Source organism: Dama dama, chromosome 8, assembly GCF_033118175.1.
Source record: "Dama dama isolate Ldn47 chromosome 8, ASM3311817v1, whole genome shotgun sequence".
In the NCBI taxonomy this organism is placed as follows: domain Eukaryota; kingdom Metazoa; phylum Chordata; class Mammalia; order Artiodactyla; family Cervidae; genus Dama; species Dama dama.
The window spans coordinates 954,077-980,477 of NC_083688.1; the positions used below are offsets into that span (position 1 = coordinate 954,077).

The window sequence follows — 26,401 nt, forward strand, 5'->3', positions numbered from 1 at the left end:
AACTCACTCATTGGAAAAGACCCTGATTCTGGGAAAGACTGAAGGCGGGAGAAGAAGGGGACGACAGAGGATGAGATGGTTGGATGGCATCACTGACTCGATGGACACGAGTTTGAGCAAACTCCGGGAGTTGGTGATGGACAGGGAGGCCTGGCGTGCTGCAGTGCATGGGGTCGCAAAGAGTCAGACGCGACTGAGCGACTGAGCTGAACTGACTGACCCCCAGTTCACGTGTTAAAGCCTCGATGGTCCCATCTATTGTAGGGGCATCACAATAGGATCTACTTCATGGGGACGTTGGCAGGAAGCAGGGTTGGAACTCAGGCCTGACTAATCCCACAGTCCTGCTCTTAATTAATGGGGCAAATGCTTTGTTTCAAAGCCGGAGAAAGTAAACAAAAAAACCTCCATATATGTTAAATAGACATTTCTCCAAAGATATACAGATGGTCAAAAGGCACATGAAAAGATGTTCAACATCACTAATTATTAGAGAAGTGCAAATCAAAACTATAGTGGGGTATCACCTCATACCAGTCACAATGGTTGTAATAAAAAAATCTACAAACAGTAAATGCTGGAGACGATGTGGAGAAGAGGAAACTCTCCTACGCTGTTGGAGGGAATGTAAATTGGTTCAGCCACTATGGAGAATAGTATGGAGGTTCCTTAAAATATAACTGAAAATAGAGCTACCGGAAAACCATAATTCGAAAAGATATGTGTGCCCTCACGTTCAGTAGAAAGGAAGTAGCAAGGACATGGAAGTAACCGGAATGGCCGCTGGCAGAGGAGTAAAGAAGATGTGGTATACACATGTATGTACACAATGCAATATTACTCAGCCATAAAAAAGGATGAAATAATGCCCTTGGCAGTGACATGTGACATGACATAGATCGTCATAATGAGCAAAGTCAGACAGAGAAAGACAAATATATGATATCGCTTATATGCAGAATCTTAAAAAAATGGTACAACGAACCTATTTACAAGACAGAAATAGAGTCACAGATGTAGAAAACAAATGTGGTTCCCAAGGGAGGAAGGAGGGAAGGATAAATTGGGAGACTGGGATTGACATACACATACGGCTAGATGTAAAACGTGTAACTATTGATAATAAGAACCCACTATGTCGTAGAACCTGCTATATATACAGGGAGCTCGACGGACTAGTCTGTGATGAGTGACATGGGAGTAGACTCTAAAAAGGAGTGGGCTTGTGTGTATGCGTGACTGATTCACCTTGCCGTCCAGCAGAATCTAAACAACGCAGATCTAGTAGACTTCAGCAAAGCTTCTGCTCACCCCAGATCCCCAGCACGCTTCCTCTGGGTGTTGCCTCTAGGACCTGTCCCTCCACCCCTCACCCACCACCCCACGAGCAGGCAGAGCCTGCGGCAGCTGCCCACACCCAGGGCTCTGTGATAGAGGATGTCCCCACGGGTGCAGGGAACGCTAGCTTCCAGCTCGGCCACACGCTGCCCGTGGCGCCTTGGGCTCACCCTGTTTCTTCTCTGTGCCTCTGTTTTCCCTTCTGTAAAATGGGCAGTGATAGTATAACAAGCCTATGTGGACCTTGAATTGCAGTGGGGAGTAGACGTGTTAAAATCTGAAAAGTGCGCGTCGCCTGGACGGGCGGGGGTAAATGTGGCACGCGGAGCAGGCTGCCTTTGGTTCACCCTGGCTCTGCTGCTTTCTAGCCATGTAGCCTCTCCGTGACTCAGTTTCTCCCTCTGGAAAATGGGGATGATAATGGCGCTGACCTCAGAGAGCCTCTGTGAGGATGCAGTGAGGGACTTACAGTAGAACCCACCTCACAGGCTTGCCTTAGTGAGTGTTTCCACATGAAGGCCAGAGAAAGATGCCCCCCACACAGAAAACCCAGGAGACTGAGCCGTCACGGGGATGACCCAGCCTGGGTGACTTGTCCCAAACCTGGTTAGACTTTTTTTTTTAATCCATTTTATTTTATTGTTTATTTTTAACCAGAGTGTAACTGCTTTACAAAGTTGTGTTCGTGTCTGAGGCACAGTGAGGAACATCAGCTACACACCCCCTCGCCCTCGGAGCCTTCTTCCCGCTGCCCCTCGTCACCCGCCCAGGCCGGCAGAGAGCGCGGAGTGAGCCCCCGAGGCACGCAGCAGCTCCCGGCAGCCTTCTGCTCCCCGCACGGGACTGCAAGCGTCAGTCTTAGCTCTCAGTTCATCCCCACGCCCCTTCCCCCGCAGCGTCCACAAGTCCAGTCTCCACGTCCCCGTCTCTGTTCCCGCCCTGCGAACAGGTTCATCAGTCTCATTTTCCCAGGTTCCATATCCGTGCGTGCATATACTACGTTTGTCCTTCCTGGTTCCTCTTTGAAGGGGTAGCCCGGTCTGTGACCTCAGCCTCGCCTTCTCCTCTCTGATACCCTGTTTGGAACAGAGAGGCAGGTCTGGGTGGACCCAGGTGTCCGCGGCTCCAGGGAGGGATGGGGCAGGGGGACGAGGCCTCAGACCCGCATCCCCGCTCGCAGGCTTCCGAAACCCCCAGCTCTTGCCAGGACGCTGACCGAGCCAGCCCGCCACCGGTCCTGGCATCAGTGCCAAACCTGGGTCCCAGTCCTGGGGCAGCTCCAGGACAGAGGAGGGGCCGAGGAGACACCGCGGGCCCCAGGGGAGGAGGGGCTGAGCCGCTGGGCCACAGACCGCAGGTGCTGACTCACGGCCTCCGCCGGCGCTGGGCGGATAAAGGAAGCAGCCTGGGGCTTCCTGAGCTGCAGGGACGTGCACCGGCCAGCGATGGCCTGGGGGACGGTGGTCCACGTGGCCCCGGGGCAGCCCACCCACGCCGTGTGCGTGCTGGGCACCGAGACGCAGCTGGACGTCTACGGGTGAGCAGGGGACGCGCTGTGCCGCGGGCAGCTCTGGGGCTGGGGGTGAATGGGTTCTGCTTCAGGCTCCAGCCTCTGCGGCCACTGCCGGGCAGACGCCGGAGAGCCGAGATCCGAGTGGCCCTGGGCTTCTCCTGGCCTCAAGGCAGTGGCTCATCCCCACAGACAAGCGGGCTCCCCAGGGCCTCGCCGCAAGGGAGGTACAGCAGGCAAGCAGGACCACGTCCCTGCACGCTCGAGGCCGTGGCGCTCAGAGCGGGTCCGTGACTCGCCTGAGGTCACGCAGTGTGTGGATCCTGGAACCAGGTCTGGCCTCTGGATGTCACGGCCCCGGCCTGGTTCCCCTTGCAGTGTGTTGCCCTGCACTTCTCAGCCAAGCCTCCTCCGTGGGTGTGTAATAGCACGGGTGTGATGGGACAGGTTCTGGCCTGGAGCGGCGGAGGCGGACACCCGGCCCTGCTATCGGTGAGCTGAGATGCCTGGGCAACTGAGCCTCAGTTTCCTCATCTGTGAAATGGGAATTATACCCACTTTGTACGGTGCTTGCAGGGACTGAGTGTGAAAAACTTGAAAGTGTTTGTTGAGTACTTACGACAGCGCTGGGCCTGCCGCTGGCTGTTCTTTTGTTCATTCATTCCTTCACCAAATGCTAATTGAACCCCGATTGTATCCAAGCCCCGCGCCCGGCTCTGGGTATGCAGGGTGGTCTGAGCCGCTCGTGCAGGGCACGGCTGGGTCATTGCTATGGTCAATGGTCGCAGTGCCAGCCTCTGGCTTCCGCCACCACAGGCGAGCACCTGAGCTTCGAGAAGGTGCCCAGAGGACTGTTTGGCACATTCCCTTGAGTGTCGCTTCCTGAAAAAGGGCAGCAGAACAGCAGCAGTTTGGGGCCTCCTGGGGACACGGAGGCTGGCAGCAGGCCGAGAGGGTGAGGACCGAGGGGAGAGGAGGCCCGCCACCATCCGGGCCACCCTGCTCCGGGGGAGGCTGTCCATCGGGGAGGCCTCGAGCCCAGGGCTCCAGCCCCGCTGGCTCACACGGTCACGGCTGATCCTCACGGCACGCTTGGCACACACAGCTCAGTCCAGCCCCCGTGAGGCAGGCAGCGCCGTTCCCGTCTTACGGAAGAGGAGGCTTGTTTTTACCTTTTACCTTTCGTTGTCCATTTTTTTCTATGTAGACTTTCTCTCTGTACTTGCCTTTTTGAAGACAACTGGCGGGACAGGAGGAGCCCTGGGGCCAGCAGCAGCGGGCCGGGCCCCGCCTCACCATGTCCGTCTGTCCTCCCTGTCTGCCTCCTCCACAGCTCTGCCCCCAAGGGCTACACGTCCTTCAGCATCACCGCCTCCCCAGGAGTGGTCGTGGAGGTCGCCCACAGGCCTCCAGCCAAGAAGAGTCCCACAGGCTTGTCCCAGTGGCCCCTGGAGCCCGGGCTGGACGTGAGCCTGAAGCTGAGAGCGGCCAGCGAGAGCACTGGCGACCAGAAGGTGAGGGCAGCGCGGGGGCAGGGAGGCAGGGCGGCCAGCAGGTCCTCGAAGGCCCGTCTGTCCGGCATCGACCCGCGGCCTCAGCCACGCTCAGAGCCTCCTTGACTCCGGGAGCACTCATGACAGCTTGTTCCAGCCGTAGCATCCTCACATTGAGATGTCAGGGGGTTACGGAGGTCAGGGTTTTCATTAAATTTATTCATCCAGCAAATGTTTAATAAGCACCTTCTCTTTGCCGGGCACTGTCAGACCCTGAAGATTTTAATGAACAAAAAAGGTGAGGCTGCGGCCTCTGTGGGGCTTACAGCCTATGGGCGAGAGCGTCACGTAACATAAACAACTAGGAACGGTGCTGCCCGCTGGGAAGCTCAGAGTCTGGCAGCCGCAGGAAACTGGTCTTGCCCTCGCATTTGTCTTCGTACGGCTGTTGTAACAAGGGACCACACTTTTAAAGCAGCAGAAACATGTCCTCTCACGTTTCTGGAGGACAGAAGTCTGAAACCAAGGTGTCACAGGACCACGTTCTCTGGAATCAGTTCTCTGAGGAGAATCGGTTCTGTGCCTCTTCCAGCTGCTGTTGGCTGCTGGCAGCCCTAGACTGGCAGCCGCGTGGCTCCAGTCTCTGCCCCGTGGCCCAGACCTCCTCCTGTCTCTCTCTGCCTCCTTCTTGGCAGGACACTTGTCACTGGACTTAAGGCCTATCTGGATAACACAGGATGATCTCAAGGTCCTTAATTACATCTGCAAACATCTTTTTTTCTCTTTTTTTCCCCAAATGGGGTCACATTCACAGGATCCAGGGATTAGGATGCGGACATATCTTTTGGGGAATCACCATTTGACCCGCTGTACTCACATTGACTATAGATGGATAATCAGGACCCCCCCGGAGGTTCTCACACACAGATCTGGGCCAATAACCACTTGTTCCCAGCAGGGGAGGCCAAGCAGTCTCTCTCCGGGGGCAGAGAGCTGTTTCCTATTGTAGGAACAGACCTTGGGCATCGAAGCTGGTCAGCGAGTGAGTAGTCAGGGAAAGCTTCCTGGAAGAAGCGGCAAGCTGAAGGGTGCTATGAATGACCTATTTATGAGGGGGAAAGAGGAGCAAGAGCTCAATGTGGAGGATGTGGCCTGAGTGCGCACTCTGGATAAGAGAGGGTGAGATGTGTGAAGCTGAAAAAGGCTTGTATGGAAAGAAAGGAGGGTGGAGAGAGCCAGTGTCAGAGGGTTTGGCATCCAGGACCTCTTCCTCTTGGGGCAACAGGAAGCCAACGGAAACCTCGCTCGCTGCCAGGAGCAGCGAGACCGTGTATGTACATTAGAAAGACCCACTGGCTGCAGTGGAGTGAGTCGATTAGATCTAGGCAGGGCAGCCAGTCAGGAGGTGGACGCCACAGTTCAGACGCAAGGTGACGGTAACTGTGACGTTTCTCTGGGTGCCCGCCATCTACAGGGCAGGTCCAGACACCTCAGTGTGGCCCCCGGGAGCCCTGCTTCCTCTGGGGGCAGCTCTTGGGTTTTGCTCTGGGGAACTCCCCTCCATCATCTTGCTTGGAAGTGTGGTTCCCCTGATGCTCGGCCAGGAGGGGCCGATCGGATTGGTTCCTCCTGGATCTGGATCCTTGGGAGATGGGGGTTGGTGTTTCTTGATCTCAACAGCACCTGCCCTGAAGAGGCCAGCCCCCGCTCAAAGCCCCTGCTCCCCAATCCCTGGAGGGCTGGGGCCCCAGGCTTTCCGAGTCTGCTTCCTCAGGCCTCCTCCCTCCCCCTGAGGGCCAGCGTTCCCTGTGGCTGTCACCCCAGCCTCCCTCTCACGCCTCTCCCATCACACCCCCAACTGCTGGACTCTGCGCTCCCTCCTGGATCCCCCTCAAAGGGTGGCTCCCTGACACCAGGCAGGCAGAGTGAGCCCTGGGCCCCGGCTCCCGAAGGACCCTCTTCTATGCCTCACAGCCACTTGAGTATGTTTCTGCCCCTCCAGTCCTGCCTGCTGGGGTGTTCCCAACAGGCTGGGGGCCCCATCCTTGTCCCCTTGGACCCCCGCTCCGAGCCGGCACGTAACAGGCCGTTTGGTGTTTGCTGAATGACTAAGGACGTCGTTAGTGGTTCACCCCTGTTCCGCAGGTGCAGATTTCATACCATGGACCCGTGCCCACCCCGGTTGAAGCTCTGCTCTACCTCACTGGGGTCGGTAAGTGACGCCCAGCAGCTCGGAGCTCAGCCCCCTCCCCTCCACACACCCCGCAGGGGAGAGACTGCACCCCGACGCTTACTTGAGACCAAGCGGAGAAAAGAAGAATTTCTAGACAGCCATACATCTGGCAGTTCATAAACATTCCTCCCCGAGTCAGGGAACCACAAATACAGCTGGAGATAGGGCATTTGCAGGGAGGTTCAATTACATCTCAGTATTTTATTTCTCAGCTTAGGAATTGGCATGTGGATTTTTTACATATGAGTCTCTATACCTTTTTGAAACCTCAAATATTTATGAGGAAAATAGATGATGATACTGTCTTACACAATAATATAGACCAGTATCCCCCAAACAATTTACATCCCACCTTCACCATTTTTGCCGTATCAGTGATCTATACTCATATTTGTTTAGTATTCTTCTTCAACTAAAGTGTTTTAACTTGCCCTCATTTTAGACAATAATATCATAATACCAGCATTATTTAAATGTACACTAAATATATGAACAACATGTGAAGCTTTCATTCATTTATTTCATAATAAATGTCATTTACTTATTTCATTAATAAATATGAATATAAATAAATTTCATTATTTCATTAAAACACATTTTAATAATTTTATTATCATTATTTAGCACTTACTCTATGGCTTTCCTGGTAGCTCAGACGGTAAAGCGTCTGCCTGCAATGTGGGAGACCTGGGTTCGATCCCTGGGTCGGGAAGATCCCCTGGAGAAGGAAATGGCAACCCACTCCAGTATTCATGCCTGGAAAATCCCATGGACAGAGGAGGCTGGTGGGCTACAGCCCATGGGGTCGCAAAGAGTCAGACACAACTGAGTGACTTCACTTCACCTTGCTGGACAGGGTGCCAAGACTTTACATTTAAACCTTGCAACAATCCAATGAAATTGCTACTATTATTAGCCCATTTTACAGGTGAAGAAACTGAGGTACAAGAGGTAAAGAGACCTGCCCAAGATCACACAGCTGGTTAGCAACGGAGCCAGGACGTTCTGGCCGCCGAGTGCAGTGCTCTCTGGCCCAGCACTGGCACGTGGCTATGTGCATTTTATTTTATTTTATTTTACTTGGCTATGTGCATTTTAAAAGGTCACCCAGGTCAATCTCATTCTGTGATCTCATGAGGTCACTGCACAATTGTCATTGGAATGACCGTGTGGTCATGTGTTCTGATGAGGGGAAAGCATATGCTCTCTCACCCGTGCCATCTGGACAGAGCAGGCATGTCTGAGGCTGTGATTTGTCCCACGGTACTCAGAACGAAAAGTCAGGTGGGACCGAAGCAACCACTGTGCCCCCTGCTGCAAGCTCACCGGGGGCTGAAGGTGGGGCCAGAGGCTGCTGTGGGGCGGCGAGGCGTCCTTGCAGGAGCTCTGCCTCTTACACCCACTGGGGTGGCTGGGAACTCTTCCTGAAGCCCTGGGGTGGGGGGCCGCATGGGGCAGACATGCAGGGTCTGGGTGGCACCCCGGTTGTGGCATGGTCTCCCACCCAAGGAGGATGCCTGTGGTCAGGAGCCCCTGCTCTTCTGCCTTGGGGCACACGGGGAGTCTTACACCCTGTGTCTCCTCTGAAGGTGAGGCAAAGAAGCCTTCGTGCAGGTGAGCCGTCTGGGGCCAGACCAAGTGCCCCACCCTTGGTCTGGTCTCCTCACCAACCCTGTCCTCTTATTTCCTGGGATTTCAGAAATCTCCTTGAGTGCAGACATCAGCCGCACCGGCAAAATGAAGCCCGCGGGAAGCGTGAAGGACCAGGTACACACAGCTTGACCTTGGCAGGGCCCTGTATGACCTCCTGCCTCCGCCGCCCCCTGGTGGTGATGGGATGAACAGCAGCGTGTTTCATATATCCAAGTTAATAGGCCAAGAAACACAAGTTTAGGAAGAAAAAGAAAATTAAAATCGCCAATACCATTATTGCTTTGGTTTATATAGGTCCCATCGAGTCTACAAAACTAGATTTTCATGATTGTAGATTCAGAGAATGTGTTGTCCCACAAACTGAAAACTAGATTCACCCAGTTTACACACAGCAAAGAAAATTTGCAGGCAGGGATGGACCCTGCCCAAAAATCTGGGCTGTGAATAAATCCCAGATGGCCCAGTGGTTAGGACTCCACACTTCCACTGCAGGGGTCCTAGGTTCAATCCCCGGCTGGAGAATTAAGATCCCTCACGTGGGACTTGCCAGTAATAAAGAATCTGCCTGCCAACGCAGGAGACATAAGAGATGCAGGTTCAATCCCTGGGTGGGGAAGACCTCCTGGAGAAGGACATGGCAACCCGCTCCAGTATTCTTGCCTGGAAAATCCCGTGGACGGAGGAGCCTGGCGGGGTGCAGTCCATGGGGTCGCGAAGAGTCAGACACGACTGAGCAAGTAAACAGCAACAACGTCCCTCATAGCATGGCCAAAAAAATCCCCTATAAATCCCCTAGGCTAGCGTTTAGCGACCGGTGGGAGAGGTTCACACGGGGCGAATAACACAGAAAAGAGGCAGTGGCTGGGGCAGGGGAGGGGCAGGTGGGGGCAGGGAGTGTGTGCTGCAGAAGTGATGAAGATAAGTTGTCTTAAACCTCAGGATAAACCTCATGGTGTCCCTGAAGCCTCAAAGCTGCCTGCACATTTTTATGCTGATCTGGGCTTTAATTAACTAATTAATAATTTTTTTGGCCACACTGCGCAGCTTGCAAGATCTTAGTTTCCCTGCCCCAGGCGGTGAAAATCCCAAGTCTTGTTCACTGGACCATCAGGGCAATCCCCATATGCTGGGTACACTTAAGGATGACAGGACCTGTCAAAAACTAAGATCCCCTTGTGGGATCAGTCACAGTGAAGGGAAGAACTGCAGCTCTGGGAGTGGCATCTGTCCTTCTGTCTTTCCCAAATTGCAGTCACTCCCTGGGGCAGAACGCTCTGCTACGGACAGAAGTGTCATCACTGTTGAGATTCTTGATGGGAGGGGTGCTTCATTTGCTTTCATCTTCACACAGATAGCAATCAGCTGCTAAGAATAGTGCCCACACTTTCATGAAAGAGTTAACTAAGAGTTCTCATGAGAGGAACTGTTTAGATCTGAATCTTGACACAAACGTTTAGCTCGCTTGGTTTCCTAATCCAACAGTTTTTAAAAGCTGTTGAAATCAATTTTACTGTCTTGGGCTCCTATCTTCATTTAAAAATTTTTTTTAAAGATTTTTTTTTTATGTGGACCATTTTTAAAGTCTTTATTGTGTTACAATATTGCTTCTGCTCTATGTTTTGATCTTCTTGGCCACAAGGCATGTGGGGTCTTAGCCCCCTGACAGAGATCAAACCCATACCCCCAGCACCGGAAGGCAAAGTCTTAACCATTGAGCCACCAGGGAAGTCCCTTGGGTCCCTTTTATAAAATGCATGAACTGAATTTGCTTATGGTTTTGGGGGGAGGCAAAAATCCACTCTCGGGACCAAAATACGACCTGATGTGGGAGCAAGATGTGTAAACCATGCGAGACTGCAAGGTGCTAGGCAAGGTGGCGGGCTTCCCCAAGAGCGGGGGGGCACACGTGTTCCTAAGTGTGCCCGTCTCTGCTGGGTCCACAGACGTCCTGGACCTGGGGGCCCCGTGGGCAGGGCGCCATCCTGCTGGTGAACTGTGACAGAGACAACCCCAGCTCTTCCGCCGTGGACCACAAGGACGACCAGCTTGACGGCAACGGTAAAGACCCCCAAGATCTGGAGGAATAGGGCTTTTGTCTTCCTGTAAAGTCTTTCATCCTGAGCCTTGCAACAGCCCTCAGAAATGAGGCTTATTGGAAGCATGCTCTTGTTAGCACACCGGTTACTTAGGTGAAGGAATGGACAAGGGTCCTGAGAGGGCAAGTGACCCGCCCAAGTTCACTCAGCAGCCAGGGGAGGGCTGGGAGCAATGTCAAAGTGTCCCGATGCCTCCTCCAGGGCCCAGTTTCTATCCCTAGCCTGTTGCCCAACCCAAACTTCTGCTCGAAGGTCAAGCCTGGGGCCCCAAATAATTTAAAACGAAAGGTTGACCAGAGCCCCAAACTCAGGTCAGAGCGGCCCTGAGCCCCGGCCAGTCTGGGCACTGCTCCAACCAGTTTGGAATTATTAGCTCAACTGATCCTTCAGCTCAAGGCTCAGAAGTATGTGTGGTTCTCATCCCCACTTAACAGATGGGAAAACTGAGGTACAGGGAAGTTAAGCAACTTGTCCCGGGTCACACAGCTAGTAAGTGTGCGGCTCGGGATCTGAGCCCGGGCGTCCTGACACCAGGGCAGGTTTGGAGCCCCGCTGGCACACCTCTGAGCGGTGGCCAGGATGAAGACTCACGGCCCACCCGCACTGGAGGAGGGCGCCCAGGGAGTGAGGTCATTTGGCCAGGGCGGCAGCTACTGCCTTCCTGCGGGAGTTGCTAGCATGGCCTAGATGGATGCAGTTTGAAGTCACGTGCAGTTGGCGTGTCCTGCCAGGAGGCAGCGTCTCCATGGCGCCTGGCACACACGTACCCGTGTGGACCCTCCCAGGATGCCAGGTGCTGTAACACGGGCTTTGCACCCGGGACCGCACCCTCTCTGCACGGGCTCTGTGCTTGGCCCCGTGTGCTGACAAGGAAGCCGAGGCGTGGAAGCGGAAACAACCCCCCACACTCACACAGACCGGGGCGCGCACCCTGCCCGCTCCAGCGCCCTTAACCGCACGACTCTTGTCCGGCTCTGCCTTCCCCACGTCTTTGTCAGCAACCGCTCAGGCTGGTTCATGTCCCACGCAGGCCCCAGGGAGAAACTTCTCCACTCATTCACTCCGTAAATAATCATTGATCACCTGCCTTCTGCTAGACATTGGTCTAGAGGCTTCTCAGAGCTGGAAACAAAGATAGATGTGGTTTTTGCCTCGCCAAGCTAACGGCCTAAGCTCATCCTGGTGGGAGAGGGCATATCCAAAACCTTGATTCACTTTAATTCTAAAATGAAAACTGTCACTTAAAAACTGGAAAGAGCATAAAGAAAATAAAGCCAGGTGCCGAGATGAAGGGTGGTCCTGGGGGGGGGGGGGTGGTCTCAGGGGCCGACGTCCAGGCCACGCCCTTCTCTTTCCAGACCTGAAGGACCTGTCCCTGGTCACCCTGAGCACCAAGACCCCCGGGGACTTTTTCAGCAAGCACCAGCTGGTGCTGCACGTGGCCAAGTCTGAGATGGACAAAGTCAGGGTGTTTCAGGACAATGGTGAGTTGGCTCTGGCTATCACCTCAGTGCTGCCTTCCCGCCCCTGCCAAACGGACTCGGCCTCTTCACACGCTCTTCTGGGAAAAATTCCCGAGCACCTACCATGTGCCAGCTTCTAAGAATCGAGGAAGCAGCAGGGAGCAAGTTGGAGGGCCTCTCTGAAAAGGTTGGCGCAGACAAAATGCAGGCGGCAAGATGAGGTCTGGGGCCGGGTGAGCGCAGAGAAGGGCACGCTCTCCCTCCCAAGCACTGCTGTAGCTGATCTTGTGTATCTCTTCTCTCTCTCTCACACACGCACATGCACAAACACACACAGAAGACTCATTTGCAGGAGCTGTTTTGTTCTTATGTTTTAAAGCAACCGGGTTTTTTGTTTTCTATTTTTTTTTTTTTTTTTGGCCACGTCATGTGGCATGCAAGACCCTAGTTCCCCAACCAGGGGTTGAACACACTCCCCCTGCAGTGGAAGTGCGGCGTCTTACCCATGGGACTGCCAGAGAAGTTCCCACAGAGGTTGTTGAATCCAAGCTGACTGCACATAATAACTGCAACATGCAATCATTCGTTCTACAATCTGCTGATCAGAAACATCAGTAGCTTCTCAGTGGCTCAGGGGCACCTGCCACCGAGCGCTAGGTCAGCTCTAGGCACAGGGAACAGAGCAAAGAACTTAGCAAAGTCTCTGCCCTCAGCGGGATCCGTGAAAAGTCGTCGTCTGCAGCCTCAGATGGCGTTAAATGCTGCACAGAAGGAGGCAGTGGGGAGGGAGAGGGCGGTCAGGGAGGCCCCCCCAGAAGGTCGCTGAGCAGAGGGAGATGGAGGAACACCAAGGGACGGCACTCTGGGGCAGAGGGGACCGCGGATGCAAAGGCCCTGAGGTGGGCTGTGCCCGCGGGCTCGAGGACACAGGGCGACCAGTGTGCTGAGAGCGGCAGGCAAGGTTTACGAGGCTGAACAGGGCAGAGAAGAAAGGCCAGAGGCGAGGGGCCAGGTCACGGAGGCAGGAAGTGCCTGTGGCTTCTTGTCTGTACGGGTGGGGGCCCAAGAGGGCTGTGCTGAGGAGCAGCCGGACCTGACTTACTTCCATTCAGACCACAGGGATTAGACTGACATTGGTTTGGCCACAAACCAACTCCTTGCCTTTGCGGAGGTATCACCTCCTCTAGGAAGGTACCACCTGACCTTCCAGCACTTATTTCTGTCTGTGATTTTGACTATCTTTTCTTCTCCCTACTGTGGCACTAGTGGTGAAGAACCCGCCTGCCGATGCAGGAGACATAAGAGACACGGGTTCGATCCCTGGATCGGGAACATGCCCTGGAGGAGGGCACGGCAGCCCACTCTCAGTATTCTTGCCTGGAGAATCTCTTGGACTGAGAAGCCTGGTGGGCTAGGGTCCATAGGGTCACAAAGAGAGACACGAAGGAGTGACTTAGCATGGACGCACTTACCCAGTAGACTGTGCGCTCCCTGGGGCAGAGGACAGGACTGTCTCCCAGATCCTTTGGGGTCCCTGCGAGCAGGTGAAAGGCAGGGAGTGGACGAGTGAAAGAATGAACTATCATGTATGCTGGGCTTTCTGTAACGCTGGGTGACTCAGGCACCCCCCACTCCACTCCTGGGCCTCCACGCAGTGATGTCGCGGCCGAGGCTCAGTCCTTTCCCCCTGAGGAGCGGCTCGGGCTCTTCAGAGACAGGGCCACAGCGCTGACCCCCTACCCACCTCCTAGGTGGCCAGCAGCCCTCCCGGTACAGAGCGGTCCTGGGGCCAGAGCGCCCGTCTCACGCGCTGGAGCTCCCGGGCGGCCAGCGCAGCACGCACTTCTATGTGGAGGGCCTGGCCTTCCCCGACGCCAGCTTCCCCGGGCTCGTCTCCCTCCACCTCTCCCTGCTGGACACGTCCAACCCGGTAGGCCCGGGGCAGGGGGGCTGGGCTTCCGGGCCCCGCCCCGCTGGGGAGGGGGCTTCCTGTGGCCCCGGGGCCTGGTGGCTCTCACAGCCCCTCTCTTGCCCTACCCGCCCCCCCACGCCGCCGCAGGAGCTCCCCCAAAGCCTGCTTTTCCAGGACAGCGTGGTGTTCCGTGTGGCCCCCTGGATCATGACCCCCAACACCCAGCCCCCGAAGGAGGTGTACGTGTGCAGGTGAGGGGCCCTGACCCCCCAGAGAGACCCCGGAGCTTCGTGCCCGGCGGCGTGGATGGGGGTAGGGGTGCTCTGCACTTGTTTGGAGCCATAAGCGGGCAGGGAAGTCATCGTGGGCGGTGCTTCCACGTCACTCTCCACCCCGGAGGCATCCTGAGGGCTGCTTTAGCACCTGGGGGCCTTCGGACTTTGCCAGACTGGGAAGATGAGAACTCTGGTCCTCCGAGCAAGGCCTCTGGGCTCCCACGAGGGCGGCCCTGCACGCGGTACACCAGCGCTCATTTCAGATGCAGGATCCTGACCAACCTCTGAGCTTCCGTTCTCCACCCAGGGGCAGGACACAGGGCGGGGGGGTGGGGGAGGCGCCATGGGTGTCCATCCTGCGGTCAGGGAGCCCCTGGTAACCACGCAGGGCCTCGGGGGCCTTCCCCCCACCTCTTCCTGCCTCTTGGGGGAAGGAGGGCTGTGAATGTAACCTAGTGGTCAGGAGGCAGCCTGGACCGGAATGCACGTGGCGTGACCTTGACTCTCCCCTCCCCGCTCCACCTTGCCCGCTGGTTCCCCTCCTGGGTTGTCAGCAGAGTTCAGGGACACAGCGGGCTGAGAGCAGAGAGACAGAGCGAGCGGGGGTCTCCATCGGGCTCCAGGGGTCTCGAAGCACCTTCTGTGGGGGTCCCCTCCTCTGTCCAGGCCTCAGCTCCTGCTCCGCCCTTAGTCCAGCTCGCCTCCCCAGAGCCCAGCCAAGGCCCCTGGGTGCAGAATCAGGGGCACTAAGGACCTTTTCTTTTTTCCTGATCTTTCTAGGTTATTTGAAAACGAGGACTTCCTGGCATCACTGACCGCACTGACCAAGAAAGCCAAGTGCAAGCTGATCGTCTGTGCGCAGGAGGAGAGCGTGGACGACCGGTGGATGCAGGTGTGTGCCCTCGGGGCAGGCGGGCTGGGCACGTGGGAGGCGCGCCTGAGGGTCAAGGGACACGGGGCCCCGGCTCCACGGGCTTGGCCCCGCACCCCGCTGGCCACCTTTCCTCAGCTGGGCGGGGAGTTAAGAGCCTCCAGCGTCCCCGCATACGGGGGTGGCTCAGGAAAGTGACCCTACTGACATTTACTGCGTCCATGGCCTGCTAGCCGTGCCACCGAGATGACCTCCTCCCTGCTTGAAAACTCTCAGATGACCTCAGGAAACTAAACAAATGCTGCAAAGCTCGGGGGCTGGGGCTTAAGCGGCCGGTCCGGCCCTGCTTCCCTGCCAGCTGCCCGGGGCTTGGCCTCCAGGCCAGGCTGCACCCCTGCTCCAACATCTTCCGCTGCGCCTGTCTCCTCCTCTCAGCTCCCTCCCCATCGGGCTGCCCCATGTCCAGCACCCTGGATCAGCACTCCTTTCTCATCCCCACATGTGGCCTCCGTGGTGGCTCAGACGGTAGAGAATCTGCCTGCGATGCAGAAGACCCGGGTCGGATCCCTGGGTCAGGAGGATCCCTGGGTCAGGAGGATCCCCTGGAGGAGGAAATGACAACCCACTCCAGTGTTCTTGCCTGGAGAATCCCATGGACAGAGGAGCCTGATGGGCTACAGTACACGGGGTCCCAAACAGTCGGACGCGACTGAAGCATCTAACACACACACACAACCCCCAAATAACACCCTCTCTTCCTTTCTTTCCACCTGTGTTGGATCAAACTAGATGAAGTGGCTGAAGTGTCACCATTTTTTATCTCAGAGAATGGCAGTTTGAACCTCCAAGATGGTTCAGCCTAATAGTGTTTTACATCCAACGTCACTCCTCCCGGCTGTAATACAAGCGGGGTGTGCACCCGATCCATTCTGCGCCCTCCCGTCTCTGTCCCAGGGGCTCAGCTGGGGCCTTACCCGCCCTCTTCTGGGGCAGGATTACCTCTGCCCTCCAGACCCCAACTCAGCGGTGCTCTTTCATTATTATTATCCAATTGTGGTCTTCCCTTGTGGCCCAGTTGGTAAAGAATCCGCCTGCAATGCAGGAGACCTGGGTTCGATCCCTGGGTTGGGAAGATCCCCTGGAGAAGGGAACAGCTCCCCTCTCCAGTATCCTGGCCTGGAGAATGCCATGGCCTGTATAGTCCAAGGGGCTGCAGAGTCGGACAGGACTGAGCGCCTCTCACCCACTCTCGTTGTTCCTTTGTGTTGGGGAATAGGTGCTTTGTGATGTTGTGTTAGTTTCCACTCTACAGCAAAGTGTCCGACCCTTTGCGACCCCATGGACTGCAGCCCGCCAGGCTCCTCTGTCCATGGGATTCTCCAGGCCAGAGTACTGGAGGGGGTAGCCATGCCCTCCTCCAGGGGATCTTCCTGACCCAGGGATCAAACCAGGGTCTCCCACATTTCGAGTGGACTCTTTACCCTCTGAGCCAGCAGGGAAGCCCGAGAATACTGGAGTGGGTAGCCTATCCCTTCTCCAGCAGATCTTCCCGACCCAAGAACTGAACTGGGGTCTCCTGCATTGCAGGTGGATTCTTTACCAGCTGGGCCACCGGGGGAGGCCACACATATGCGTGTATCTCCCCCTCCTTAGATCCTCTTCCACTTAGGTCACCACAGAGCGCTGAGTGGAGTCCCCTGTGCCACACAGCAGAGCCTGTTTAACGAGTCTCCCCTGCGCCATCCCAGCTGCGTTGGGAGTCCTCTGTGTTCCCCCGGACCCCTCACCTCCCTCCCATCCCCTCCTAGCACTGGGTGCTGAACACCCAGCTCTTGGGTCTCCCCTCCAGCTCAGGGCCTGTGGCTGGTACACCATGGGTCCCTGGCACCCACCAGGAGCAAGAGTGATGGGCACCCGGGTTGATTCCTCTGCACGCGGGTTCAAGTACAGGACAGTAAGCTCCGCTTTCCCAGAGCCCCTCTTCTGGGGTTGAATAACCCCCGTGCATTTGCCCTTGACCCCACGGGGAGAGAGAGCGGATGGTTCTCCAGCCCTGATCCCTGCGCTGGGTGTCGGGACCCAGGCCGCACGTGTGACAGCCTCCCTGCCCCTCTCCCCGTGCAGGACGAGATGGAGATCGGCTACACGCAAGCCCCGCACAGGACGCTGCCCGTGGTCTTTGACTCCCCGAGGAACAGAGGCCTGAAGGACTTCCCCATCAAGTGCCTGCTGGTAGGTGCCGCGCGGGGGGCGGAGCGCAGCGCCGAACGCCCGCCTCCCGCCTCCTTCCTCGCTCCCATGCCCCGCCCCACACCGAGCACCCGCGGGCGCCTAGGCCCGCAGGACGCCGCGCGGCCATCGCACGGGCAGAGCGGCGGTTTTTTAAAATTATCGGTCTTATCTGTCATTATCTATTTTTTAAGTTTGTATTTCTCCGTGTGTGTGCGTGCTCGGTAGTGTCCAGCTCTTTGCAACCCCCTGGACTATGGATAGCCAGTCTCCTCTGTCCATGGGACTCTCCAGGCCAGAATACTGGAGTGGGTCACCATTTCCTCCTCCAGGGGATCTTCCCAACCCAGGGGTCGAACCCAAGTCTCCTGCATTGGCAGGCGGGTTCTTTACCGCTGAGCCACCTGGTTAAAGTTACTATTTTATTTTAATTTTCTTTTTCAGCAACATGGGTTGACATGCAGGATCTTAGTTCCCTGACCGGGGGTCAAACCCGCACTCCCTGTGTTGGAAAAGCATATCTTAGCCACGGAATCTTCAGAAAGCCTCTGGCTGGGATATTTTTGTTCTGTGGTGACATCTGGGTTCGCCTTTCCCAAAGTCCTTTCTGGCTATGAGCTCAGTTTGTCCCTCAAGGAAACCCTGCTGAGCACGTAGGTCAGTGGGCCTTCTTGTTCCACTGCACACGCTCCTGGGACCTCCCTGGTGTCCAGCGGTGAGGACTCTGCACTCCCACTGTACGGGGCACAGGTTCAATCCCCGGTCAGGGAACTAAGGTCCTTCATGCCTCGTGGTGTAGCCCAAAGAAAAAAGATGCTCTTCTGCAAGGTGAGGGTGGGGGCTGGGCCAGAACCTTCCTCAGCACCCAGCGTGAGGCTCTGTCTTTTGGGTGGGAGTGTGACTTTCAGGGGCTCCCCTTGGGACATGCAGAGTGTTCAGGCCCAGAGTGGTCATTTCTTCAGGGTGACTTTATCAGCCAAGGTCTCTATGAGTGTTTAGGGGGTGGAGTGAGGGCATATCAGTGAGTCATGCTTGACGAACCGGGTAGCTTCCTGCAAACTCAGCACAGAATAATAAAAACAAGAACAACAATAATAATGGTCACATTTTGGGGCTCACATCCTGTGGCAGTCACAGTGTTGAAAGCTTACATGACCTCATTTAATTTCTCTGACAACCTCTGATAGTAGGTGCTATTACTAGGTCCATTTTATAGATGAAAAAACTGAGGCTCAAAAGGTGAAGCGGCTCTCTCGAAGTCACACAAAAAGACAGTTACGTTGGAATTCAAACCAGGCCAGGACCACCCTGCCCCCTGCTTTCCCAGGAAGACCCCAGGCTGTGCTCTGAGCCCTGACAGCCCTCTGACCTCAGGCGCCCAGGGAAGACGGAGGAAAGAGTGTGGGGTGCAAGCTCTGCCGCAGTGAACGGCTTTCCAGGGAGCATTCCGTTCCCCAAAGGGAAAAGGGGTGACCTTGCCCACGCAGGAGGCTCTGAAAGGAAGCTTGAGTTTAACTCGCTGGCTCTCCTGTGCTGAGTGGTGCCGACGCAGGGGTTTAGTTGGGATCGTGATGTCTCTGCCATTCGGTTCAGTTCAGTTCAATTCAGTCGCTCAGTCATATCCAACTCTTTACATCCCCATGGACTGCAGCACGCCAGGCCTCCCTGTCCATCACCAACTCCCAAAGCTTACTCAAACTCATGTTCATCGAGTCAGTGATGCCATCCAACCATCTCATCCTCTGTCGTCCCCTTTTCCTCCCGCCTTCAGTCTTTCCCAGCATCAGGGTCTTTTTCAATGAGTGAGTTCCTCCCATCAGGTGTACAAAGTATTGGAGCTTCAGCTTCAGCTTCTGTCCTTCCAATGAACACCCAGGACTGATCTCCTTTAGGATGGACTGGTTGGATCTCCTTGCAGTCCAAGGGACTCTCAGGAGTCTTCTCCAACACCACAGTTCAAAAGCATCAATTCTTCAGCACTCAGCTTTCTTTATACTCCAACTCTCACATCCATACATGACTACTGGAAAAACCATAGCTTTGACTAGACGAAACTTTGTTGGCAAAGTGATGTCTATGCTTTTTAATATGCTATCTAGGTTGGTCATAGCTTTTCTTTCAAGGAGTAAGTGTCTTTTAATTTCATGACTGCAATCACCATCTGCAGTGATTTTGGAGCCCAGAAAAATAAAGTGTGTCACTGTTTCCACTGTTTCCCCATCTATCTGCCATGAAGTGATGGGACCAGATGCCGTGATCTTCGTTTTCTGAATGTTGAGCTTTAAGCCAGCTTTTTCACTCTCCTCTTTCACGTTCATCAAGAGGCTCGTTAGTTCTTCTTCACTTGCTGCCATAAGGGTGGTGTCATCTGCATATCTGAAGTTATTGACATTTCTCCCAGCAATGTTGATTCCAGCTTGTGCTTCATCCAGCCCAGCGTTTCTCATGATGTACTCTGCATATAAGTTAAATAAGCAGGGTGACAATATACAGCCTTGATGTACTCCTTTCCCGATTTGGAATCAGTGTATTATTCCATGTCCTGTTCTGACTGTTGCTTCTTCACCTGCATACAGATTTCTCAGAAGGCAGGTAAGGTACCCTGGTAGTCCCATCTCTTTAAGAATTTTCCACAGTTTCTTATGATCCACACAGTCAAAGGCTTTGGCATAGTCAATAAAGCAGAAATAGATGTTTTTCTGGAACTCTCTTGCTTGTTCGATGATCCAACAGATGTTGGCAAATTGATCTCTGGTTCCTCTGCCTTTTCTAAATCCAGCTTGAACATCTGGAAGTTCTTGGTTCATGTTCTGTTGAAGCCTGGCTTGGAGAATTTTGAGCATTACTTTGCTGGTGTGTGAAATGAGTGCAGTTGTGCGGTAGTTTGAACATGCCTTGGCACTGCCTTTCTCTGGGGCTGGACTGAAGACTGCGCCCCCACAGACAGCCTCGGTGGAGGGAGGCCGTGGTGGTGCCTCAGCCCCGCGTGTCTGGGGTGTCAGTCACGTGCTCAGTCGCTCAGCCGTGTCCAGCTCCTTGTGACCCCGTGGACTGCAGCCCGCCAGACTCCTCTGTCCAAGGAATTCTCCAGGCAAGAACACTGGAGTGGGGAGCCGTTCCCTCCTCCAGGGGATCTTCCCAACCCAGGGATCGAACCCAGGTCTTCTGCATCGCAGGTGGATTCTTTACCGTCTGAGCCACCAGGTCTGGGGTATCTTGACTCAAATCACTCAGGAAAAGAATTGGGGATAAAGGGTAGGGACTTCCCTGGGCTTTCCTGGCGGCTCAGATGGTAAAGAGTGCATCTACCCTTCAGGAGGTGCAGGTTCGATCCCTGGGAACGGCTGCCCAGTCCAGTATTCTTGCCTGGAGAATTCCACAGACAGAGGAGTCTGGCGGGCTACAGTCCATGGGGTCACAAAGAGTCAGGCCGGACTGCGCGACTAACGCTTTCACACTTGCTTTTCCAGGGACTTCCCTGGTGGCTCAGTGACTAAGAATCCTCCTTGCAATGCAGGAGATGCAGGTTCAATGTCTTGTTGGGGAACTAAGATTCCCCCTCGCCTGGTCTGGGAGTTAAAACCCAATGCAGCCAAATAAATAAATAAAAATAAATGTTATAAAAAGAATTGGGATAAGCATCAGCCTCCTCACCAGGCTACAGCCCCATGTGCTTCTCCAGCCCTGGGCCGCTTCCCCTGCCCCTCACCTGGCTCCAGCCCCGCTGGCCTCCTTCCTGGTCTCCAGACGTGCCCAGCTCGTGCTCACCCCAGGGCCTTTGCACATGCTCTTCCCTCTGCCTGCAGTGCTTGCCCCAGTTCAGGGTCTGGCTGCTTCTCCACCTTCAGGCCTCAGCCTCAGTGCCCTCAGGGAGGCAGCCCACGCCCCTGGTATTCTCCACCTGCCTGTTCCTCCTGGAGGCTCTGTTATACGTCACCAGCCTGCCTACTTCCCACCCTCTGCCTCCCAGATAAACTGGCAGCAGCAGGCAGGCAGGGGCTGGGCCATGGAGCCCATCACTGCTCACCAGGCACTTGGCTGGCAGCCTGACCCACGGCGGCTATTCTCCCTGCAAGGCGACATCTGCCAACTTTAAACCAGGAAGTGGAGGACCGGGAGCACTTGCCATAAATAGAAGTGTTTAACCTTGAAGTTAAACGGAATGAAAACAGAGTGCTACTAAATCCACTTTCACACAAAGGACTGCAAAAACTCAGAACCAAGGTTTTGCTCTCCATTTGTTAAGACAGGAGGTGAGTGGGTGTAAAGGGTAGATTTGTACCACTGCTCTGAGACCTTTATCTCTGACGAACCAGAAAGACTGGAGGAGAACCTGGACACCTTCTAAGTCTGTGCTGGGATGTGTGGCAAGTAGCCCCCCTGGGCATCTCCTGCACATCCCGCTGTGGGGGACCCCCTTCCACAAATAGTGCAAACCCCTTGCCTGCAGAAACCCCAGCCTGCAGCCTGTGTAACTGTCGTCTCATGGCGACAGCCAGGGCAGTGACTTGGATGAATTTATCATTCCTTCATCAAGCATTCTTTGAGCACGTCCTCTGTGTCCAGCCCAGTTCTAGGCACTGGACATCTATTGCTGAGCAATGCCAAGGCCCCTACCCTCATGGAGCTGTCATTCTAGCTCAGAGAGAGAGAGACAAATGAAATAGTCAGGGGAGGCCTCATTGAGAAGCTAACAGTGGAGCCAACACTCCAAAGAGGTGAAGGAGCTGACTCCATGGATGTCTGGGAGAAGAGGGTTCTGGGCAGTGGGACAGGAACAATAAGTTTTTTTTATGTATTTATTTTTGGCTGCACTGGGTCTTCACTGCTCCACGGGCTCTCTCTGGTTGCGGAGAGTAGGCGCTCGGGTGTGTGGGCGCCGTAGCTGGGGCACAGGCTCTTGGTCGCTCGGCGGCACGTGGGATCTAGTTCCCAGAGCAGGGATCGAACCCATGTCCCCCGCACTGGCAGGCGGGTTCTTAACCACAGGACCCCCAGGGAAGGCCAGAACAGTAAGTCTAATGAATAAATAAGTTACATTATATGTTGGGAGGTGAAGTCAAGTACTACAGAGAAAGAAAGCGGAATCACGGGGCTGCCAGCTGCCAGAGTGCTGGGGGATTAGATGGCGACTCTGAACGGAATGGTCAGGGGAGGCCTCATTGAGAAGCTGACACCAGACCAAACACTCCACAGAGGTGAAGGAGTTGCCTCCACGGACGTCGGGGTGAAGAGGGTTCTGGGCAGTGGGACAGCCAGGGCAAAGGTCCTGAGGCGGGACGTGCCTGGCATGTCCATGGAGTGGTGAGGAGGCCAGAAGCGGGGGACTGAGTGAGCAAGAGGCAGAGAGAGGGGAGGGGCAGGCACATGGCGGGAATGGAGGTCGTTGGGGGAGACAGGTCCTGGGGCTTCCTGGCCACTGTGGGGCCGTTTCTTCAGAATCTGAGACACTGGGGGATCATTGCAGTCTTCAGCAGAGGATGAGTATGATTGATTGGTGCTATTAAAGGGAATCATACTGAGAATGGACGGCAGTGAGGAAGGGTGGGGCGGGGGGACCGGGGACAGGGTCACCGCTGTAGCTGGTGACAGATGATGGGGCTGCAGACCAGGGGAGCAGCCGAGGGGGTGGAGAAGCAGCCGGCTTTGGGACGTGTTTTTATTTTTAATATTTACTTGCTGATCTGTCTGATCAGGTCTTAGTTTCAGCATGCAGGAGCTTTAGTTGCAGCCTGTGGGGTCTAGTTCCCTGACCAGGGATTCAACCCAGAGTCCCTGCCCTGGGAGTGAGGAGCCTCAGCCTCTGGACCACCAGGGAAGTCCCTTGGGATATGGTTTGAGGGCAGAACCAACAGGACTTCCTGACTGTGCCGGAGGGGACTCCAGGCCTTGACCCTCGTGGGGGGCAGGCGCCATCCCCTGGGAGGGGAGGACCACGGGACGGGCAGGGAATGAGGGACTGGGGAGCGGGGTCAGTGGTTCTGACTGGGGCCCGTGTGAGATGTCTGGTCAGCGTCCACGCGGGGCGTCAGGCAGGCCCGGGACGCGCTTCCGGCTTTGGGAGGACGTGCAGACCGAGTTGGGAGCGGGGCATGGTCAGCACGTGGACGGTGTTTCACGCGACCAGGCGAGACCACCGGAGGAGGGGGTGAAAGGAGGAGCAGGTCTGCCCCCCACCCGCCCCCCAGCGCGCAGGGGACTCGGAGGGGGCAGAGGGGAGGAGCCAGGCGCTCACGGTCTCCCGAAGGCGAGTGCAGAGAGCGTGGGGAGGACGGGGCCGACCAGCCCACCCCGCTGCTGCTCACGGGCGGGGGCCCAGGCCCTGCCCGTGGAGCCAACCGTGGCCACAGAGACCCCGAGGGGCACCGTCTGCGTGCTGACTGTCGGTTGGCTGGTTTTGGCCGTGGGCGCTTCTCCGCTGCACACAGCCCCCCTCTAGCTGTGGGGTGCGGGCCTCTCACCGCGGGGGCTCCTCTTGTTTCGAGGCACAGCCTCCGGGTGCTCGGGAAGCCCGGGTCTCGGGCACAGGCCCGGTAGTCGGGGGCACGGGCTTCGTTGTCCTGCATGTGGGGCCTTCCCGGACCAGGGATTGAACCCGTGTCTCTTGCATTGTCAGGTGGGCTCTTAACCACTGGACCACCAGCGGAGCGCAAGGGGGCAGTTCTGACGGCCCAGTGGGGGAGGACGCCAGGTTGGCGTGGGCTTTAGAGAGAAAGGGAGGGTTTGGAAATGATGGGTTGTAGACTTGTGGGGTCACAGACCCCCTTGAGACTACTTATCTTCCCACAAGTAATGCACCCAAGCCCACTATTTGGCGTCTAGTTTCAGGGCGTCTGTGGCCCCCATGAAGCCCCAGGGTACAAACCATCAATTTGTAGGAAGTAAAGTTAGAGGTGGGCTTCCCTGGTGGCTTAGCTGGTAAAGAATCCACCTGCAATGCAGGAGACACTGGTTCGATTCCTGGGTCAGGAAGCTCCCCTGGAGGAGGGAAAGTCTACCCACTCCAGTATTCTTGCCTGGAGAATCCCCATGGACAGAGGAGCCTGGCGGCTACAGCCCCTGGGGTCGCAGAGAGTCAGACGTGATGAGCGCAGAAGCACGGGGTTAGAGCTGCCATGCGCAGGTTGAGTGGTGTCCCCTCACATGGGCCCTGACCCCCGGAGGCAGGTGCCATCTTACATGGCAGCAGGGGCTTTGCGAATGAGATTAAGTCAGGGGTCTTGGGATGGGGATTCTCCTGGGTGATCTGGGCAGACTCAATGCCATCACAAGGCACCTCATGAGAGGGAGGAAGCGGGGTCGGGATGGGGAAAGATTTCTGACGTCAGAGACTGGAGTGGTGGGCGCTGAACATGGAAGAAGAGCCACCAGCCAGCTGACCACCAGGAGCCGAAGATGGAAGGAAACGGTTCTCTCCCAGAGCCTCCAGGAGGAGCCAGCCTGCCGCCCCTTGATTTCAGTCCCGGGAAGCTGACTTCAGACCTCTGAGCTCAGAGCCGTGAGAGAATGAACGTGTGCTGTTTGCCACCGCCGGTCAGCTTACAGCGGCAGCTGGAACTAACACGGTGGGGAGGGGGCCGCCCCGCGGTCTTCTCACGAGGACGGAGGGGTCACAGCCTCGTGGGGGGCCACTCCAGCCCCAGGTCAGGACATGACCCCATGTGCACCAAGAGCGTCTGCTATGCAGGCAGCTCGAATCGCTGTCTTTCTGACCTTAGTTTCTGCTCTGAAAATTAGGATGAAAATGATACCTTGCAGATTCATTTTTACCCCCGAGTTAAAGTTTGTGAAGTGGGCTTCCCCTGTGCTCAGGGGTAAAGAATCCACCTGCTGATGGAGGAGACGCAGGAGACGTGGGTTCGATTCCTGGGTCAGGAAGATCCCCTGACGGAGGAGATGGTGACCCACTCCAGTGTTCTTTCTTGGGAAATCCCGTGGACAGAGGAGCCTGACAGGCTATAAATCCATGGAGTCACAAAGAGTCACAACTGAATGACATGCGAGGTTTTGGAGCTGCAGGCGTCCCTCAGAGACTCATAAACCCCATCTCCTGCCCGCGCTGACTCAGCTTTCCTTCAGAATCCCTCAGATAGCAATGGGACCTGCTCTGAAGTGGCCGACGGGTTTCTTCCGTGACCAAGCTCATCTTTAAACCTGACCGCATGCTCTCTTCCCCAAGACCCCAGGTTCTCTAACTCTTGGCCCCTGCTCCTCCCACCACAGGGTCCAGATTTTGGCTACGTGACTCGCGGGCCCCAGACGGGCAGTGTGACTGACCTCGACTCCTTTGGGAACCTGGAAGTGAGCCCCCCAGTGACAGTCGGGGGGAAGGCGTACCCGCTGGGCAGGATTCTCATTGGGGACAGCGGTTACCCCAGGTGAGGAGAGGAGGCGGGGGTGGGGGCCAGACTCAGGGGCGCAGGGGAGTGGGGTGCAGCAGAGGCCAGAACAGAAGACTTTCCTGCTGGCTCCCGGCCAGAAGGGCGCAGCGGGGACATCCCTGGGGTCCCGTGGGTTAAGACCATGCTTCCAACTTGGGGGGCCTGGGGTGGATCCCTGGCTGGGAAACGAAGACCCTGCATGCCTCTCAGAGCAGCAAATAAAAAAAAAAGAGGGCTCGACAAACCAGGGACTGTGGGAAATCAAAGCAGACAGCAGAGAACACCCAGTGAGGAGCCCAGCAGTTCCAAGCTCAACTCGGCCACTTACACATCTCGGGTCGGTAAGTGTTTGCCAAGCACCTACTATGTGCGGGCAGTGTGCTGGGAGCCAGCAAGGAGTGCGGCCCTGAACACGACAGGCGTGCCCAGCCTCTGTCCTGGTGGGGATGATGCGTCACAGAAAAGCCAGCAAATCAGAATCTCCAGCAGTAAAGAAAGCACAAAAGAGGGGCAGAGAGGAGTGGGAAGCAGGGTGGGTGACCGAGGAGGGCCTCTCTGGGGCGGGGTCTGAGGCCCGATGACAGGAGGACGTGGCCGCATGCAGATCTGGAGCAGAGTTCCTGGTCAGGGACTTCCCCGCTGGTCCGGTGACTGACTCTGCGCTCCCCACACAGGGGGGCTCACGTTCGATTCCTGCTCAGGGAACTAGATCCCATATGCAGCAGCTAAGAGTTTGCGGGCTGCAACTAAAGAGTCCACCAGCCACAACTAAGACCCAGTGCAGCCAAATAAATAAGTAGTTTTTGAAAAGGTCTTGGGCAAAGGCCCTGAGGCAGGAATGAACTTGGTGGGTTCAAGGTCAGAGGAGCTGAAACAGAAACTGAGCCAGACAGACTGAAGGGCCAGATCGCAAAGGCCCCGGAGGTCAGGGCAGGGAGCACGCGGAA

General features: G+C 55.9%; 1 protein-coding gene across 1 annotated transcript in view; it reads left to right on the plus strand.

The window, feature by feature from the left end:
- The first annotated feature begins 2,730 nt into the window (after positions 1-2,730).
- PADI4 (peptidyl arginine deiminase 4) overlaps positions 2,731-26,401 on the plus strand; it is a 29,104-nt gene continuing 5,433 nt past the window's right edge. The window contains exons 1-11 of the mRNA XM_061148019.1: positions 2,731-2,875; positions 4,182-4,362; positions 6,487-6,553; positions 8,274-8,341; positions 10,171-10,285; positions 11,682-11,807; positions 13,538-13,716; positions 13,846-13,949; positions 14,754-14,865; positions 16,969-17,076; positions 25,297-25,451. Of these exons, the coding sequence (XP_061004002.1) occupies positions 2,784-2,875; positions 4,182-4,362; positions 6,487-6,553; positions 8,274-8,341; positions 10,171-10,285; positions 11,682-11,807; positions 13,538-13,716; positions 13,846-13,949; positions 14,754-14,865; positions 16,969-17,076; positions 25,297-25,451 (1,307 nt within the window). The 5' untranslated portion in view covers positions 2,731-2,783. The remainder of the gene's footprint in view (positions 2,876-4,181; positions 4,363-6,486; positions 6,554-8,273; positions 8,342-10,170; positions 10,286-11,681; positions 11,808-13,537; positions 13,717-13,845; positions 13,950-14,753; positions 14,866-16,968; positions 17,077-25,296; positions 25,452-26,401) is intronic.